Source organism: Cololabis saira, chromosome 8 (genome assembly GCF_033807715.1).
Source record: "Cololabis saira isolate AMF1-May2022 chromosome 8, fColSai1.1, whole genome shotgun sequence".
NCBI classification, from domain to species: domain Eukaryota; kingdom Metazoa; phylum Chordata; class Actinopteri; order Beloniformes; family Belonidae; genus Cololabis; species Cololabis saira.
In genome coordinates this window covers 28,661,605-28,679,092 of record NC_084594.1, presented here as the reverse complement: position 1 = coordinate 28,679,092, position 17,488 = coordinate 28,661,605, and the positions used below count along the sequence as shown (strand labels likewise).

General features: G+C 38.8%; 3 protein-coding genes across 3 annotated transcripts; 1 reads left to right on the top strand and 2 right to left on the bottom strand.

Moving 5' to 3' along the window:
* Positions 1-249: 249 nt before the first annotated feature.
* ruvbl1 (RuvB-like AAA ATPase 1) lies at positions 250-8,257 on the top strand. The gene is made up of 11 exons (XM_061728611.1): positions 250-528; positions 3,111-3,197; positions 3,312-3,444; positions 4,285-4,436; positions 4,783-4,872; positions 6,248-6,397; positions 6,481-6,544; positions 6,628-6,826; positions 6,976-7,078; positions 7,162-7,253; positions 7,924-8,257. Exons 1-11 carry the CDS (start codon positions 388-390, stop codon positions 8,081-8,083), a joined length of 1,371 nt encoding a protein of 456 aa, XP_061584595.1. The 5' UTR covers positions 250-387; the 3' UTR covers positions 8,084-8,257.
* A 651-nt stretch (positions 8,258-8,908) lies between these two features.
* Positions 8,909-11,424, bottom strand: mustn1a (musculoskeletal, embryonic nuclear protein 1a). Its single transcript, XM_061727618.1, has 3 exons — positions 10,710-11,424; positions 10,470-10,596; positions 8,909-10,068 (listed from the first exon to the last, which is right to left on the bottom strand). Exons 1-3 carry the CDS (start codon positions 10,716-10,718, stop codon positions 9,971-9,973), a joined length of 234 nt encoding a protein of 77 aa, XP_061583602.1. The 5' UTR covers positions 10,719-11,424; the 3' UTR covers positions 8,909-9,970.
* A 151-nt stretch (positions 11,425-11,575) lies between these two features.
* rft1 (RFT1 homolog) lies at positions 11,576-16,029 on the bottom strand. Its single transcript, XM_061727617.1, has 10 exons — positions 15,747-16,029; positions 15,579-15,664; positions 14,643-14,765; positions 14,272-14,563; positions 14,062-14,196; positions 13,712-13,972; positions 13,477-13,621; positions 13,288-13,393; positions 12,495-12,744; positions 11,576-12,400 (listed from the first exon to the last, which is right to left on the bottom strand). Exons 1-10 carry the CDS (start codon positions 15,807-15,809, stop codon positions 12,236-12,238), a joined length of 1,626 nt encoding a protein of 541 aa, XP_061583601.1. The 5' UTR covers positions 15,810-16,029; the 3' UTR covers positions 11,576-12,235.
* Between the last annotated feature and the right edge of the window lie 1,459 nt (positions 16,030-17,488).

Here is a 17,488-nt window from a genome sequence, read left to right as displayed (position 1 = left end):
TAACAGATTTAACTTTTTAACTCTGCAGCAATCCTGTGCTTTTATTACGTTGGTATATACTTGGTGTTTCCACTACGACATGTTAACAGAAACACAAACCAACATGAAACCTCTCGGGGGCGGGGTTATGAATGTTAGAAAATGATTGACATAACTTCAGCCAATTGAATCTCTACATTTTTTTCCAAGAGCCAATCGGCTTTCAGAAGAATTCAAATGGGCGGGACTTCAGAGTATCACTTCCGGTTATGTTCCCTAGTAACCCACATGGTAACCGATCTCCCTGTGTTTTGACTTTCGGCGCTAAGAGATAATCAGAAGTATAAGGGGCTCTTTTATTTGAATCCGTCAGTCTTTACATCTCACGTTAATTTAAATAGCACAGTTATGAAGATCGAGGAGGTAAAAAGCACCACAAAGACGCAGAGGATCGCCTCGCACAGTCACGTTAAGGGACTGGGTCTGGACGAGGCCGGGAACGCTAAACAGTCCGCATGTGGGCTGGTGGGGCAGGAGGCTGCGAGAGAGGTGACTTTACTTTACTTTTACAACCCACTTGCATTATTGGAATGCTCTTAATAAGAATTGCCCATACATCAAGATATTTGCAAAAAGGATTTAGGTAATTGCAGTCAATTTAGCAGCCCGACAGCTATTTCCGTTAGCATCATTTTGTCGCTGTTTCTCTCTGAGGAGTAAAAAAAAGTCTACTTGATTTATTAGTCCCATTAGTTTATAAAACTAAACACGGCCAGTTTTCCCTCAGATATTGCGGTATACAGATATGGAACTCCAAATCTCACATTATCAAAAGCTCTGCTTCTCTAGAGATTTTTAAAAGAAATGTATCATCTAATTTAATTCACATTTAAAAAATGTCTTTAGTTTCAACAAAGTTTTCTTTGTTGATTTTTTTTGTTTGTTTGTTTTTGTTTATTTTTTGTGTGTTGATGATCTGTAATTATGTAGTCTAACCTTCTTTGTTTTTTGTTTATAGTCTTCGTCTTGTTATGTTTTTGTTTTTGATTCTTTGTAATTACTGTTTTACTTCCTAAATTGAGGGGGGGGTCCGCTGCATAAGGCTGTTGGCGTTTTGACCTCTCCTGTCACATTTGTTTTACTATTTTGATTGCAAGTGTTACTTTTATTGTGTGCAAACTAATAAGATAAAAATAAATAAATAAAATGTAGCCATTCTTCTGTTAAGCTGAATAGCAAGGATAATATAGTGGACTGGCAGTTATCTGTAGACACAAATGTTGTACTTTTATCCCTGTGTTATTTAAACATGGTAATACTTTCAACTCCACAGGTAGATTTACACTTATATTTGTTTTATTCTAGAAATTATATCTCAAAGGATATTATGTCATAAATCCAGCAAAAAGGGACCAGAATTAAAACTTACAACAAAAGCTATCTTGAACTTTATAATCTTAAGTCGTGTTATTTGAATATTGACAGGGGACAATTTTCAATATATCAGTTAATGAGCACTTTCTTCCACATTTGTTATACACTTAAAGACCCATTTACAAGACAAAAATGGGGAATTCTAAGATCTATATAACAACGTACATTTTTATAACTTAATAATTTTCAAATTACCTTTTTACCTATACTATAATATACTATACTATACTTATTTTAAACATTAAGTATATTTAAGATTCCAATAATAATTATAATAATAATAATACATTTTATTTATAGGCGCCTTTTAGGACACTCAAGGTCGCCGTACAAAAGGACAATAAAAACAATTAATAAAAACATGGCAATCAATTAAAAACATAGCAAAGTACAATACATAAAACAACTGTATGTACGTATGTACGCACGTACGCACGTACGCACGTACGTGATATGAAGTAAGTAACATTGTCATTCTGGAGACTTGACATAATTTGGATAACAATATATGTTTTCCAATGTTTGTCATTTATGATGTCTTCACAGACATGCAAGTTCACTCCACACAATGTTACTAATTCATAGCCAAACTATAACAGGTGGTACAAGCTGCACTGGAAATCATCCGAATGGTTCCTCTCCTGCTCAGCTCAGAGGTCATCCATGATTTTTAAAAACTTGAAAAGGTTTTCATTTATCAGACTAAAGAACAGTTTTTCTTTTTGTCTCAGCTTGAAATTGTTTATCTCAAGATTTAGGGAGGGCATCAATTGGTTTATCTTGGAATACTTTCACAACAGAGATTTAGATTGCATTTGTACAGTGATGAACTTTGTCCAAGTACAGCACTTTTCCGAGTTTATAATTACTCATTTGTTTTTAGCTTTGCCCCATTTTTCCTTCTTTTTTCTTATTTTTTTTAACAAGACATCTATAACTTATGTGACCTTTTACACAAATAGTTTTAAAATTTTACACTGACATTTTGAATCTTTTTACTTTTCCAATCACCAAGGGTTTTTTAGTTTTTTCTGTCTTTCATTGGCTTCTCTGTGTTCTTTGAATATTTTGTCGGTGTTAAATTCAGACTGAACACATATATATATATATATATATATATATATATATATATATATATATATATATATATATATATATATAATATGTGGGCAGCACGGTGGATTAGTGGTTAGCACTGTGCCTCCCCGGTTCAACTCCCTGGCCCAGCAGGGTCTTTCTGTGTGGAGTTTGCATGTTCTCCCCGTGCTTGCGTGGGTTTCCTCCGGGTACTCCGGTTTCCTCCCACAGTCCAAAAACATGCATGCTAGGTTAATTGATGATTCTAAATTGCCCGTAGGTGTGTGAGTGCGTCTGGTTGTCTGTTTATATGTGGCCCTACGATGGACTGGCGACCTATCCAGGGTGTAACACCTGCCTCTCACCTGAAAATAGCTGGGATAGGCTCCAGCAGAACCCCGTGACCCTGCAAAGGATAAAGCGGGTATAGATAATGGATGGATGGATATAATATGTGTGTGTGTGTGTGTGTTGTCTAAAAATAGAGGGTTTAGATGAGTTAAGAATAATCAAATTTCGAAATAAAATTTCATTTATTGAGCATCCAAATGTTTTTGAAGACAAGGTTTAATGTATTTATTTAAGCTAATGAATTGTGGTCATTCTTTCTCCCTCTCTAGGCTTGTGGCATCATTGTTGAGTTGATCCGCTCAAAAAAGATGGCAGGGAGGGCGGTCTTACTTGCAGGACCACCTGGAACGGGAAAAGTAAGTATGCCGTGTTCATAAATTGGCAAAGTACCAGTAAAACATAATAAGGCTAGATTTTATTGCTGCTGCAGATTGTCACTATTGCATGTTGATTTACCTGACTACCTTCAGACTGCCCTCGCTCTGGCTGTAGCGCAGGAGTTGGGAAACAAGGTGCCTTTCTGCCCCATGGTCGGCAGTGAGGTCTACTCATCTGAGATTAAAAAAACAGAAGTACTGATGGAGAATTTCAGGAGGGCAATCGGTGAGTGTGACTGGACCTGGTAACCCTATCTTGTTGTTTTTACATCACCTCCAACATTTCTCTGTGGTGAAAATGGCTCATAAACGTAATAAAAGCAACACAAAAACCATTCACAACAAAACAAAAACTTTTTTAGAAGCATACATTTCAGATAGATTCAGGACAAAACCATACATTGTCAGTATGGATGTTCTAAAGTGCATGATAGAAAATCGATTTGTTCATCCAGGTGAATTGAAAAATTGTTCTTGAAGTGCAGGGAGAAACAAACTTGTTTTTCCACCGATAACAGACATTTATCTCTTCATGGACTCCTTAATGAGGAGTCTTGAATTGGAACATCAAAGTATCCCGTTCACTCTGTGGGCATGAGTTGTAAGGTAACACTTGAAAGATGATTTATAAGGATGCTTGTTGAGAGACAGAGAGAGGATGGCTTGAAGGGGTTGAATGCTGATGATAGCTGTCAAGCGTGGAGGAAATGGAGCTTAAATAAAGGCAAAGGGGGTCATCAGCACATTTGCTCCACCCATAGTTAATCTGAAGTTTGTCATCGCACTGTCAGTAACGGCAGTGCAACACAGCTCCTGACTTATGCACTGTTCTCTGACCCTCTGCACTGAGGATCAGGCACCTGTGTGCTGCTGTGAGATCATGTTACTCTGAACGATGCCTTGGCATTTCATGGGCCTGCACACATGTACTTTCCCATTTGTAACATGCTCTGTTCAGTGGTCTGAAAGATGTGGCAGCTTAGCTGATACAGGAATATGAAGGACCGATTGAATTCTCACTTTGAAGTGTGCGCGTGTGTCTGACTGTAATACCTTTCACATTAAGGACTGCGCATCAAAGAAACAAAGGAGGTGTATGAAGGGGAGGTGACAGAGCTGACCCCCTGTGAAACGGAGAATCCTATGGGCGGCTACGGAAAAACCATCAGCCACGTCATCATCGGTCTGAAGACGGCCAAAGGCACAAAGCAGCTCAAGGTCATTTAAGTTTCATTCCTCGTCTGGAGTTCCCCTGTTGGTAGTTATGAATGAGTTTTATCTGCTGAATGTTTTGTGTACAAACAGTAAGATAATCATCATAGTAAAGTAACTTATACAAATACAACTTGTTGCATGTTGTGTCCAGTCACTTGTTTGAGTAGCATGTTTGTGACAGGTAAAATGTTGGATTTTTCAGATTTTTGTTGTTTTCTTTTGGTTTGTTGAGGTCAGGTTAATTTTTATTTGGAAGAGTAATGTTCAGATTTCAGGTATAATCTGCAAAAAGATACTGAGCAAAGCAAGGACCAGCGATTGCCTAAGAGATTTTCTGTTTTTTTCCTAGTTGGATCCGAGCATCTACGAGACCCTTCAGAAAGAACGTGTGGAAGTGGGAGACGTCATCTACATTGAAGCAAACAGTGGAGCTGTCAAGGTAAACTGTTTTACGGTTAAGATCAAAATATATAACCACCAAAAAACCGTTGAACATGTCCAAAAAAACTGACCAGTAATGGCATTATTTATTAAACTTTATTTTGTGAGACATTCTTCCGTGTTAATGCCTCTATTTGGTCTCCTTTTGACTATAAAATGTTTTGTTTTTTTAATGATTTTGTTATAGACCATCTTGTAAAAATTCATGTGGTCAAAATTACTTTTAAAATAGTTGTGTGTGAATGGATGAGACAAAAATATATTTATTTGGAAACAGGGATGTGCCTTTATTATTTTTTATTTATTTAAAAGAAAGGAGACGTATGGTACCGTAAGGTGTGTAACGATGGGAAAACGTCAGTAGGTCTACAAAAAAATCTAGCCTCACCCAGCATCAGGCCGTAAAAATCTGACGCATCGGGTCAACGTAGTTTACAGTGAAATCTACTGACATTTCTGAGAAGTCCAGATCTCAGTCCCATCCGAAGAGGGAACCAAAGTGGAGTGATGGCGAGGAAACTGATCTCAAAGACCCGGAGACTTTTTTGCTAAAGAGGAGCTGTCCAACTGGAAACATGCAGAACGCTTGTCATCGATGGGAACTGTTTGATCGTTCTGATGACAAATAAAAACTTTGCCACTCATTGAAAAATGTTCCTTAATATATTATTTAATAAATTAATTGGTTTAAATTTGTTATCAGAATATCTAACACAATGTGTTTTTATTTACAACAGACTGAAACCTGTCAAAATTTAAATAAAAAGAACTACATTTGCTTCAAAAAAAGAAATATTATAGTTATGAAAATGTTTTTTTTGGTAAAATCAAAGTTGATTGTGTTCTGTGTTGCCCGTCCTTGACTCCTTTTACAGCGGTGTTCTGCTTTCATCTCTCAGCTCCGCTTGAAAGGTCTGCTGCATTTCTCCTCCACTCTGGAATGAACTTCTCTCATTCTTGCGGCTCCTCATGCTTCCTCTATCTTTTCATCTCCCATAATGCTGCTTTCCAGCAGCAGGGCCTGTGACCTGTGTTGACAGGATGTGATGACGGTTCTTTTAATCGGTACAGGTGGGCCTGGGAGTTGAGTTGGCTGCATTCAGACAAGAAAAAGAAGGAGGAGGAGGAGGAGGAGGGCTAGGTGGCACATTTGGTACTGTTGACAGCGATCCCATGACCTGCCTTCTCGAACTCTTTCATCCCTCAGCCACGTGCCCTCCTCTCTTCAGTGGGTTGGCAGCAGGATCACTTGTACACCTGCTCTCCCTTCAGCCGTGTCTTGGCTTTTGTTTCATAGTACACTGGTGTAATGTGAGAAATTCCCTCATTAAAAATATGCTCGATAAAGATGTTGGTTATTGTTGTTTCTGCAGAGACAAGGGCGTTGTGACACCTTTGCAACAGAGTTTGACTTGGAGGCAGAGGAGTACGTACCCCTTCCCAAAGGTGATGTCCATAAAAAGAAGGAGATAGTCCAAGATGTCACACTGCATGACCTGGATGTTGCAAATGCCCGACCACAGGTATGTGAATGTACTGATGTATGAATTAATGCCTTCACTGTCATCCTACGACAGAGTTTTAATTGCACATTGGTTCCTCACAGGGAGGTCAGGATATTCTCTCCATGATGGGACAACTGATGAAGCCCAAAAAGACAGAGATCACTGGTAATAAAAGCCTCACCTCTGCCCTGTCCTGAACATCACAAGCCTATTGGGACCAACTGTCTACTGTTGTTTTCTAACTCCAGATAAGCTTCGTGCTGAGATCAACAAGGTGGTCAACCGCTATATAGACCAGGGAGTTGCAGAGCTCGTACCTGGCGTGCTGTTTGTGGACGAGGTGCACATGCTTGACATCGAGTGCTTCACGTATCTCCATCGTGCGCTAGAGAGCACCATTGCCCCTATTGTTGTGTTTGCCTCAAACAGGGGCAACTGTTTAATCAGGTCTGAACTTTTAAATGTATTTTATGCACACACACACACACACACACACACACACACACACACACACACACACACACACACACACACACGTGTCAAAGATAAAAGGGTTTTAAGTTTCCTAGATTTACTTGTCGCTGTTGTTTAACCAGGGGCACTGAGGACATCTGCTCTCCACATGGCATTCCTCTGGACTTGCTGGATAGAGTCATGATCATCAGGACCATGCTGTACACTCCACAGGAAATGAAGCAGGTGGGTCTGAGTGTCAAAATATCACAATTGCATATGTGGCATCTCACTTATGCACATATCACTAATGTTTCCATGGTTTGTAGATCATCAAGATCCGTGCTCAGACTGAGGGAATCAATATCAGCGAGGAAGCTCTCACACATCTGGCAGAGATTGGCAACAAGACCACACTCAGGTAATGGCATGCTTTATGTTTCTGAATCATCCATACATTAAAGTTAGGGTAAGTGATTCCACGCAATTTCTAAACCATATTCAGTGAATATCTTCTCACTGTCTGCTACCTGTGGGAAAGGGAGGCGCTATCTAGTTTTGAATTTCAACAAAGGTGACATAATCCAGAAATCACATACCGTGTCTTTTAAATGCACATAATATGTGTTATGTGTTTTGACTTAGTGTTTTATGCCCCCAACAGATATAGAGCAAACTCAGTCACACAGTAAGACAGAAAATGATTAGCAATTGGGCAAATTCAAAATTTTGAAAAAAACATCACATCACTATTCCTGGAGTTCCGTTTCCTGCATTGCTTAAAGTAAGAAGTGGGTTTTGTGCACAGAATTTTGATGATGTTTGCTTCTTTCTTCCAACACTGGAACCCAAGAACTTATGAATCTCAAATAAGTCATAATGTTTAGTCTTCAAGCATGTGTAAAAAGTGTGAAGCAGGATTTTTAGGAGCTATCATAAACATTAGTTTTACTAGAAAAATATTGATAGAAATGTTTCAACAAAAGAAAGAAACTCAGGCAAATACTTTGAAAACATGTTAAAATACTCTAAATCTCATCTCCGTCATATGCTCACGTTTGCTTTGCTGCTCTTATTTCCTGCTTCCTCAGGTACGCCGTGCAGCTGCTGACACCAGCCAGTCTGCTGGGCCGTGTTCAGGGAAAAGAAACCGTGGAGAGAGAGCAGATCGAGGAAATCAATGAGTTGTTCTACGATGCCAAGTCTTCAGCTAAAATCCTCCAAGATCAGCATCACAAGTTTATGAAATGAAGTTCTAGTTTTTCAGTCTGCAGGGTTGCTGTTATCACTTTTCCATCTTTCTTCTCCATTGTAGCTGCTTCTAATGTTCCAGCCAATGATTCCCATTTACTGTAGTTTTGTTCCAGTAAGTTCAAAGTTTTATTTGTTTTATTTGTTGACAATTTTTGAATAAAAAGGTAAAATGCACAATGGCTTGGTTTCCATCAAAATTGTTGATGTATTACATGTCACTATATCACTGATATCTATTACTATGAAAACATATTTTTTATGATTAAAAATATTAGCACGATAGCTGCAGCTAGTTTAGATTAAAAAGCCAAAATGAACACTTTAAACAGCTGCTGACTTTTTCGGTTGATGTTAGTCCTCAAAGAGTAATACATGATTATGCCACTGAGTAAAAGTTCTAATACCACACTTCAGTTGGATCATTACAAGTATACAAAAGCTACTAGTCTTGAAATATGTAATGATTATTACAAATAGCACTGTCCCCTGTGACTGTTAATTTTACTGCATATAGCTTCACAAAAGTCAGTACCCCCTTTTTTAATTACATGTTTTCATTCTCTTTAAAAAAAAAATTCTGTAGAAACAAGTCATCTGATTGCAGTTTTTAGTAATAAGTATATGCAAAAACAGATGAACAACTTTTTTTTTTCCACAATACCATTTATTTAACAAGAGGTGTGTGTGTGTGTGTGTGTGTGTGTGTGTGTGTGTGTGTGTGTGTGTGTGTGTGTGTGTGTGTGTGTGTGTGTGTGTGTGTGTGTGTGTGTGTGTGTGTGTGTGTGTGTGTGTGTGTGTGTGTGTGTGTGTGTGTGTGTGTGTGTGTGTGTGTGTGTGTGTGTGTGTGTGTGTGTGTGTGTGTGTGTCATGTGGGAAATAGATTTCAGTCACGTACTGAAAACCATCAATACTTGTACTGGTTATCAGCAGGTATGCAAACCTCCACAAAAGCAAATATTTTGGCACCGTGATGGTCCAGAGCGTTTAGGCATTTTGGCACAATGACAACGGGGAAAGAGAAGGGTTACAAAACCATTTCCGAACAATTTTGACACAAACAGAAAGCACTCAAGATAGTTTCTACTCCTCCCAGGAGTGAATGTCCTGCCAAATGCTCAGAGAAATGCAAAAAAAAAAAAAAAAAAAAGGTACCTCACAGACCCTACTGAGCATGTTAAAGGTTAAAGTCCATGGCAGCACAATTATAAAGTGAAGAGGTGCAGTTTGTTTGGACTGGTTGCCAGGAGACACACAAGCCTTGGAAAACTGCATCTGACAAATCAAAAGATGTCTGGAACGATGCCCTTTGGACAGATGAGCGTAACTGGGAGTTCCTTGCCCTTAATAGTGTTATGTTCGGTAGAGGCCGAACAGCATTTCAGCAGACACCTCAGACCCATTGAAGCAACTAGTCTCTTCAGCTGTACTTGTAGGAACTGTTGGGCTTAGACATATACAGGTGAATCAGGTTTATTTCTTTGTCTTCTGACTATTTTCTTTAGGGGTAGCCAAAGCAGATTACTTATTTCTATGGTTTTATAAAAACATAATTTATAGATGCTTCAAAAGTTTGTTAAAGTAAAAATTCTGTGAATATAGGGAAAATACTACGGTAAAGTGCAAATAACTCAAATTTGCACTGAACCAGAGTTATGAAATGAATGTTTTCGAGTTATACACCACCACTGGACCTATTGCTCTATTTTGTGAAGCCACTCATTTATGCAATGTAAGTGTAAAAATATGTCTTAGCTTGAAAGTTGTGACATTCACAACACAAAGCAAGAGCGGAGACTTAAAAAAGAAGAAAAAAAAGTCTGAATTAAAGCAGAAAAACAACAGAAAAAAAGTCTTAATGTGGAACAGGTGCTGCGTAGTTTCCCTCTACTTCCTGACCGGATGAGCTGAGCGCATGTTGAGAGCCGTCTCTCCTCCAGACTTCGCTCCACTGAACACCGAGGGAGCAGCTTTACCCATTTTCTCTGGAAAGAGGGAGTATCAAAAATATATTAACGTATTTACTGTAACTCTACATGGGTCTGTTGAAAAAAAGATGTAGCTATACACTGCCTGGTCAAAAAAAAGTTGTTGTGTGTGTGTTTTGGCCAGGCATGATATGAAGATACACGTAAGATACACACAAGATGCCAAAACTTGGGTGAGTGAGAGCATTGTTACTGTCCTCCTTTTCCTGTCTGTATATGGAGTGGAAACTTGAGCATCATGAGAAACACACACACACACACACACACACACACACACACACACACACACACACACACACACACACACACAGCTATAATGTGATCTTAACTAAACCAGATAAAAGGCTGTTTTCAATCATTAGCACGGTGAGTGTTTACATGCACGTGTGTTTCCTCACCACACTCCTCCATTACTTCAAACGTCTTGCTCTTCAGAGGTCCACTACCGCCCAGTTTGGTCTTTGCGTCAGTCAGGTCCTCTTCCCTCACTTCAGGACGCTGCACCTTTTCATCATCCTGAGCCGGCTGAAGGGCAGAAACACAAAAAGGGTTTTTTTTTTGCTTCTCCACAAGTTTAAAGTGATTGTTTTTCAAAGCTGTAAAAGAAAAAACAAGCAGGCCTCAAACTGTGGTCTTACTTGAGACATGATGGTTGAGTGACTGAAGATACTCTGCAGCCAGATGTTGTCCTCTTTCTGTCAGCTGTCTCTGGTTTTCCCTTGTAGGTTCCACTCAACACACACACACACACACACAACCTGGCAGTGATTCTTAAAGATAACAAATGACGTAAGGAGTGAACAGACTCCTCCTCTCTTCTGTCTCTGCCTGTGTTGTTTTTTTTATTGTCTCCTGCTGTTTCAGGAAATGATGAGATCACAGCTAGAATTTGTGGCATTATTCAATTGAATACAAGTGCAATTTAATAAAGTCTAGTTATATTCCAGCTGAATGTGGTTTGTTATAACCAATTTATAATCCAATTCATTATGCTTCATTTAATACATGTTGGATAATCAGGAAGACGTCTGCAGTGAGACTGCTCCGTACAAGCAGTTGTGGCAAGTTTGACAAAATAGGACTTTAAGTACAGCAAATTCCTACCACTTTTGACTTAAATATCTGTTGAAAACAAAACAAAAAAAAGAATATATAAACATTCAGCCCCGCTGTAAAAGCACGCCATTCCCACCCCATCCTGCTTATTTTCAGTAATCACATACTTTATTAAGCCCTTTGGGACCCTAACTTCAGTGGGAATCTGGGCAGCAGAAAGAACAGCAAATAACTGGTAAACATTTCCATCAACTTGTCAAACAAATGCCTTACTTGAATCTGTTACACTTCCATGAAGCTAAACATGCCAGATACTAGATTTTTGGTCTTAAAACAAATAAAAAAAAAATGATAATAATAAAATGCACCGACATGATTAATTCTTATTCTATATGTCCAAAATGGTAGAAAAAAAAAAAAGTTAAAATAAAGTTCAAGTAAGACGCCATGATTTATTACATTCGCCTTTAATTGAATATTACAAAAATTACTTGAGTAATAGCTGCAACCATCTAAATTAATATAATTCAAATGGAAAAAGACTAGAAGGACAGAAGGAAAGCACGACTTCCAAGAACTATGTTCTTTATGCAATTTCAGATTCATGCAGACATTTAAATAGTCTCTTACACCAATAGTCCACCTCTCCACTTAATTCAATAAAATGTGCCTTTGTCTATTATTTTTCACTGAAATACAAAAATCAAATTAGTCTGTCGCAATCCTGACTTTGGTGAAGGAATGATAACCTTTTGACATACCAAAATTTCATACTTTTTTCTATGAATGATCTGCACCACCATTGATGTGTACGATGTTGCCTTTTTTGGGAGTAAATTGTGAAACAAACTATGTCTGTAACAGCAATTGAGCAATTGACCGTATTAACTGCATAGAAAAAGTAATTAATACCTGTATCCAGGTATGTCACTGTGAAAACACATGGGAACGCTTCCACAAAACACAAGGTCCATAAAAAAAAGGGAAAAAAAAAAGATCCACAGCTCCATCTTCCTCAGTCCTTCCCAGTAACTTAACTGTTTGAACCCTTTTTATTTGTACTGTATTTGGAATGGTTCGGGAGCCAAACATTTTTCTTTTTTCTTATTTATGTATGTTTCTTTCTGTATCGTGGCAACAGCTGAGTCCTCACAAACTGAATGAGCTGAGTCTCGGTGAGAAGAACAGCCCCAAAAACAAGAAGCAGACACACTCCTCCCACAGCAATATGGACCAGCCTGAGCAACCATCCGCCGTCACAGCACAGAACAGCCTGAAAGCAGAGAATCATGAACCACTGAAATGTACCAGTTAAAATTCAACAACACACAGATACATAGATGGAATAAAACAATATTTTGTGGTACCTCAGAAGCTGCTGTGATGCCTGCACTGACAGCAAGCACCAGCAGTAGGAGTGGAGAGGGCAACAGCCCTCGCAGAGGTTTCCACTGGGAGAACTGGAAGTAATGGTGTATGTAACGCAGGCTGTGTAAAATACGAAGGCCCATGTTGAGGCAGTTAGCAAGTATGAAGCCGACTCCACCAGCCCACCATGTCAGCATGTAAGACAGGAGGAGGAAGGATACAGACAGAGCCAGCATGACCAGGTTATACCTGTAAACAAAAAACAAACACAACTTTAATGGGCAGGTTTTATAAAGAGTTGTAACTATTATGTCTGCCTGTGTCTACATCAGGGTTATAATAGTTTTGAATTTTTCATTTTAGTTTAGTTTTATTTCGTTTTGACTTTTTCTCCTTCAATTCAGTTAGTTTTAATTCGTTTTTAGTGTGGGTTTGCTAGTTTTTATCAGTTTTTATATTTTCAAAAATGCTTAGTTTTAGTTTAGTTTTTATTAGTTTTGACGTCACGGACCGTGAGGCGTTCAGGTGCCGTAGCTGCCAGTTGGACATAAACGGCCAGATCAAACCAAGAGTTTTATATTGACAGGGACGAAGACTGAGGAAATTATATCTATAATTTCAGTTCGTTTTAGTTAGTTTTCTAAACACGCAATATAGTTTCAGTTAGTTATCGTTTTTGTCTTTTAATTTTCGTTTTTATTTAGTTCAGTTAACGAAATAGTTTTTTCAATTTTAGTTTTCGTTGTTTCGTTCGTTTTCGTGAACGATAATAACTCTGGTCTACATCCTTACTTGTCAACCTCTTCTTGGCTCATAGCAGCAAACACAAAACACTCGGTTATTCCATTTACAGCAAGCAGGAGGACATAGCAGCTGTAGCATCGCAGCAAACTGGGCCCTGAAAGAAAATTCACGACAAACTTCAATAGTGGAACAAATCCAGGAGGAAAGAACTTTATCTATTGCTAATGCGTCAAGTACCTGTCCCACTACTCAGCAGAGAGCCACCATAAATATCCAGAGCCAGGTGAGAGTAGGCATATCCAAACACTGTGATAATCAGACCAATCACCAGCACCAGTTTCAGCAAACACTCCAAGACTTCTGCCGCAATGGCAACTTCTTCCTGCATACAAAACACGTCAAGAATTTAAATCAACAATCCCTGCCTTGCCATTCACAAAACTATGTTTGTGTTTATTCCTAGAGTCCAGACCTGTTTCTGGCTTTTGATGTCATGTCCTCTCTTTAACACTTTGGCAAAAAAGATGTAGAAGCTTTCCTCAATGGGCAAGAAGATGAATCGGGCCACCATGGAGCCCAGATTGTTGACAATATCGTAAACTCCCTGGTCTCCAAAGCTGAGGACGTTCAAGAAGGTCATGACGTAACGCTCCCCCTCTGTCAGGATCTGCTTAAGGAAGGACTGCTTGAAGAAGCTCCACGTGAGCCGGGCTAGACTCCAATCTATTAGTGGCTTTAAATGAACAAAAAGTTGAGGAACATTAGTATACATTGGTGAATGTTGTAAATCACTGTATGATAACAATACAGCCGGTCTACAACCTTTCCTTCAGTCCTCTGAGGCAGTAAATCTGCAACACGGTGCAGTGGAAAATTCTTCTTTGCAGCCTCGTCAGAGCCCAAGAAATGAATGAAGTAAACACTGTAGCATAACACTATAAATCCTGTGTAGACGAGCTATGGAAGGAACATACATTGAAATGATTAAAAAGCTGCAGTATTGACAGAAACAATGCCTTTGCAACTTCTTACGTGTGCTGCAGAGAAGATGTAGAGGCCCCACTGACGGGTGAACACCACCAGCACCACAGTTACACTGCACTTAGCGATCATCGCTAAACTCTCAGCGACCACTTTCAGCCGAACAAACATGTGGGCCTGAGCCAAGACCCAGAGGGGCTCGGCCAGGAGCTCCTGCACTCCTGATAAGGCAAACAGCACCACAGCAGGACTGTAGTAAGGGATAGTCTGGGGGTCCGGGGCCTCCAGGAACCAGAGCCACACACAGCCAAGAAGGACAGCCCATATCACACCGAGAGGCACCCTGAAATGAGATGAATTGTATTTGTGCATCAAAGCTGAATAGATAAAACTGTGACGCTTATATTTTTCAGTGAACTCACGTCAGCCATAGTAGATTAATGACTTGTCTCCAGCTGTGGTTTGGCCCCGATTCCCCACTAAGGCATGCTCTGCGGAAAGCCTCTCTGGATAAAAATACTAATGTGGAATACAACAGTGTAAGCCTGTATTATGAAGACATAGGAAAAAGTCAGATTACTGAAGTGCAATATATATTTTGTGTTGTCACACTGCTGTCTATGGTTGCCACCCGTCCCTTGAAATACGGAATTGTTCCATAATTAGGAATTAAAAGTTGCGTTCCGTATTGAACCAATACAGACACATATTATGCTCTTATTTATTTATGTCATAATATACAGGTGAAGGTCGGAAAATTTGAATACATTGAAAAACTTAATTCGTAGTAAATTCAACTAAAGGTGAAACAAATATATTATTTCCCACTACATTCAAAGTGAGATATTTCAAGCGTTTATTTGTTATAATTTTGGTGATCATGGCTCACAGTTTATAAAAACCCCAAATAAAAAATCTCAAAAAATTTGAAATCAATAAACAATTCAACCATCAAAATTATAACAAATAAAGACTTAACATATCTTGCCTTGCCTGTAATGAGACTATGTAATATACATGTATTAGTTTCACCTTTTAAGTTGAATTATTGAAATAAATTAACTTTTACACCATATTCTTCACCTGTAGGCTATATTATACATCTTGGCTGATGTGGACATAGGAGGTTATTTCAGTTGCTAGTATGGTTGGCTGCCTTTACAGTCATGCAAGTGCAATGCTATTAAAGCACTTTAAAACATATGTTTTTTCATATGAAATAAATACATTTCTATGCATTTTAGAAGTTTTGGGGATGTCCCTTTTTTTGGCGCCTGCGCTGCTGAAATCGGGGTGTCCCTTATTTTTATTTCTGAAAGGTGGCAACCCTACTGCTGTCACACGTTGAAATGTTTTACCTGACGTTGACGACCCCGATCAGCTCCTTGGACACGAATCTCAGGGTGAATGCATTCAGCAAGAAGGTGAGCACACGGAACATCACCTGAGATTAACACAGGTGAATTCATTCATGTGGAAATCGAGGCAGAATCAGAAGTACAAAGCTCGATCATGTGCTAAATTACCTGTATCAACACATTATACGACGCCAAAGTGGTCGCATTCTTCAGTATATCCTGAGAGCTCATGTTGAGTCCTCAACAAGCATCAACTAGGAGGGAACTTTGCGACTAATCCGCCGAGTGACAGAGATGACACACAATATAGAGTCATGCTAGGAGGACTGCCACTGTGCCTTACAAGAAAAACGTGCTTGTTTTTGATTAATGAGGGGAAAACAATTGTTAAACTAAATCACAAACTTAAAATGCAAGAACTGCACTCGACCACTGAACTACTTCCGTACACATTTTGCGAAGGGACGTTGCGCGATGACGTCACGTTCACGTATTACGTAATGACGCCACCAGAAGGCGTGTCAGATAACTGGGCGGCTCTTGAACTGTTAACGTTCATATTGTTCATTTTGGAGGCATAGATTTCTTATTAAGATGTGATTTTGATGTTCCTAAATTACCAATGAAGTTGTCTTCTTATCATCAACAAGTTTTCCGTTATTGGAAACTTGTTTATAAACATAACTTTACTCCACACACAGTCCCAATATGGAATAATAAGTGTATATTAATCAAGAGAAAATCCTTCTTTTACAAAGAATGGATGGAGAATGGATATCTGGTCCATTAAACATATGTTGGATACTGTAGGTGATTATTTTAACATATGATGCTTTCATTGCAAAATACAACCTTGTTTGTACAATTACACAATATAACACAGTAATTAAGGCAGTTCCACAAGCAACGATTCTCCAACTTAAAGGAATGATGACTTATTCTGTGGTTAGTCCACAAATGCCTTCTTTAGTTATAGATGGTTGTATTTTTTTAGATAAAAAATGCAATAATACATTCTTGAGAACTAATTTTACTTTGGTTTGTTTCTCTTCACCTTTGAAGAGGAAACATATGATTCAACATTATACTATTAGTTTTTTAATTAAGATAAGAACCAATTACTTCTCCTTTCCACTTCCACCTAAGGGTAAATAAGTTCATTTTAAAATAATGAATGAGGTCTATCCATGTAATGATTTTTTACATAAAAGGTTTAATTTCCATCCATTATCTATACCTGCTTTTATCCTTTGCAGGGTCACAGGGATCTGCTGGAGCCTATCCCAGCTCGTATTCAGGTGAGAGGCAGGGGTTACACCCTGGACAGGTCTCCAGTCCATCGCAGGGCCACATATAAACACACAACCAGACATACTCACACACACCCTATGCATGTTTTTGGACTGTGGGAGGAAACCAGAGTACCCGGAGGGAACCCACGCAAGCACGGGGAGAACATGCAAATTCCACACAGAAAGGCCCCTGCCGGGCCTGGGAGTCGAACCGGGGACCTTCTTGCTGTGAGACAACAGTGCTAACCACTAAGCCACCCTTTTTGTAACGCAGACATTGAAACCTTAGAGCATCTTCTTTTCTCTTGTAGCCTAACTAGGACCTTTTTGGATGCTTTCCAATACTGGATAACCTATAATGATCAAACCATTCCTATTATTACATTTGAAAGCCTTACATTTGGTTTACAAGTTCGAGGACAAAAAAATAAACTTTGGAATCAATAATTTAATTATATTGGCTACATTTTTTATTCATAAATGTTGCTTTTTGAAAATGAATCCAATCTTTATTGCATATCTAAACAAAATAATTCAGTACAAAAAATATTTAAAATCTTGCACGATTCAAAAAGCCCAGCATCTTCATAAGTATCTTTGTATCCTAATTCCTGACTG

What these genes read in the sequence shown, in the direction of transcription:
- ruvbl1 (XM_061728611.1), top strand. Translation starts at nt 388, where the DNA reads ATGAAGATCGAGGAGGTAAAAAGCACCACAAAGACGCAGAGGATCGCC. An exon ending in CAAACAGTGGAGCTGTCAAG is followed by an intron (nt 4,873 to 6,247) that starts GTAAACTGTTTT and finishes TTGTTTCTGCAG; the next exon opens with AGACAAGGGCGTTGTGACAC. An exon ending in AGGGGCAACTGTTTAATCAG is followed by an intron (nt 6,827 to 6,975) that starts GTCTGAACTTTT and finishes TTGTTTAACCAG; the next exon opens with GGGCACTGAGGACATCTGCT.
- mustn1a (XM_061727618.1), bottom strand. An exon ending in TGAAGTAATGGAGGAGTGTG is followed by an intron (nt 10,069 to 10,469) that starts GTGAGGAAACAC and finishes CCCTCTTTCCAG; the next exon opens with AGAAAATGGGTAAAGCTGCT.
- rft1 (XM_061727617.1), bottom strand. Translation starts at nt 15,809, where the DNA reads ATGAGCTCTCAGGATATACTGAAGAATGCGACCACTTTGGCGTCGTAT. An exon ending in CTCAGAGGACTGAAGGAAAG is followed by an intron (nt 13,973 to 14,061) that starts GTTGTAGACCGG and finishes GTTCATTTAAAG; the next exon opens with CCACTAATAGATTGGAGTCT. An exon ending in ACATCAAAAGCCAGAAACAG is followed by an intron (nt 13,622 to 13,711) that starts GTCTGGACTCTA and finishes TTTTGTATGCAG; the next exon opens with GAAGAAGTTGCCATTGCGGC.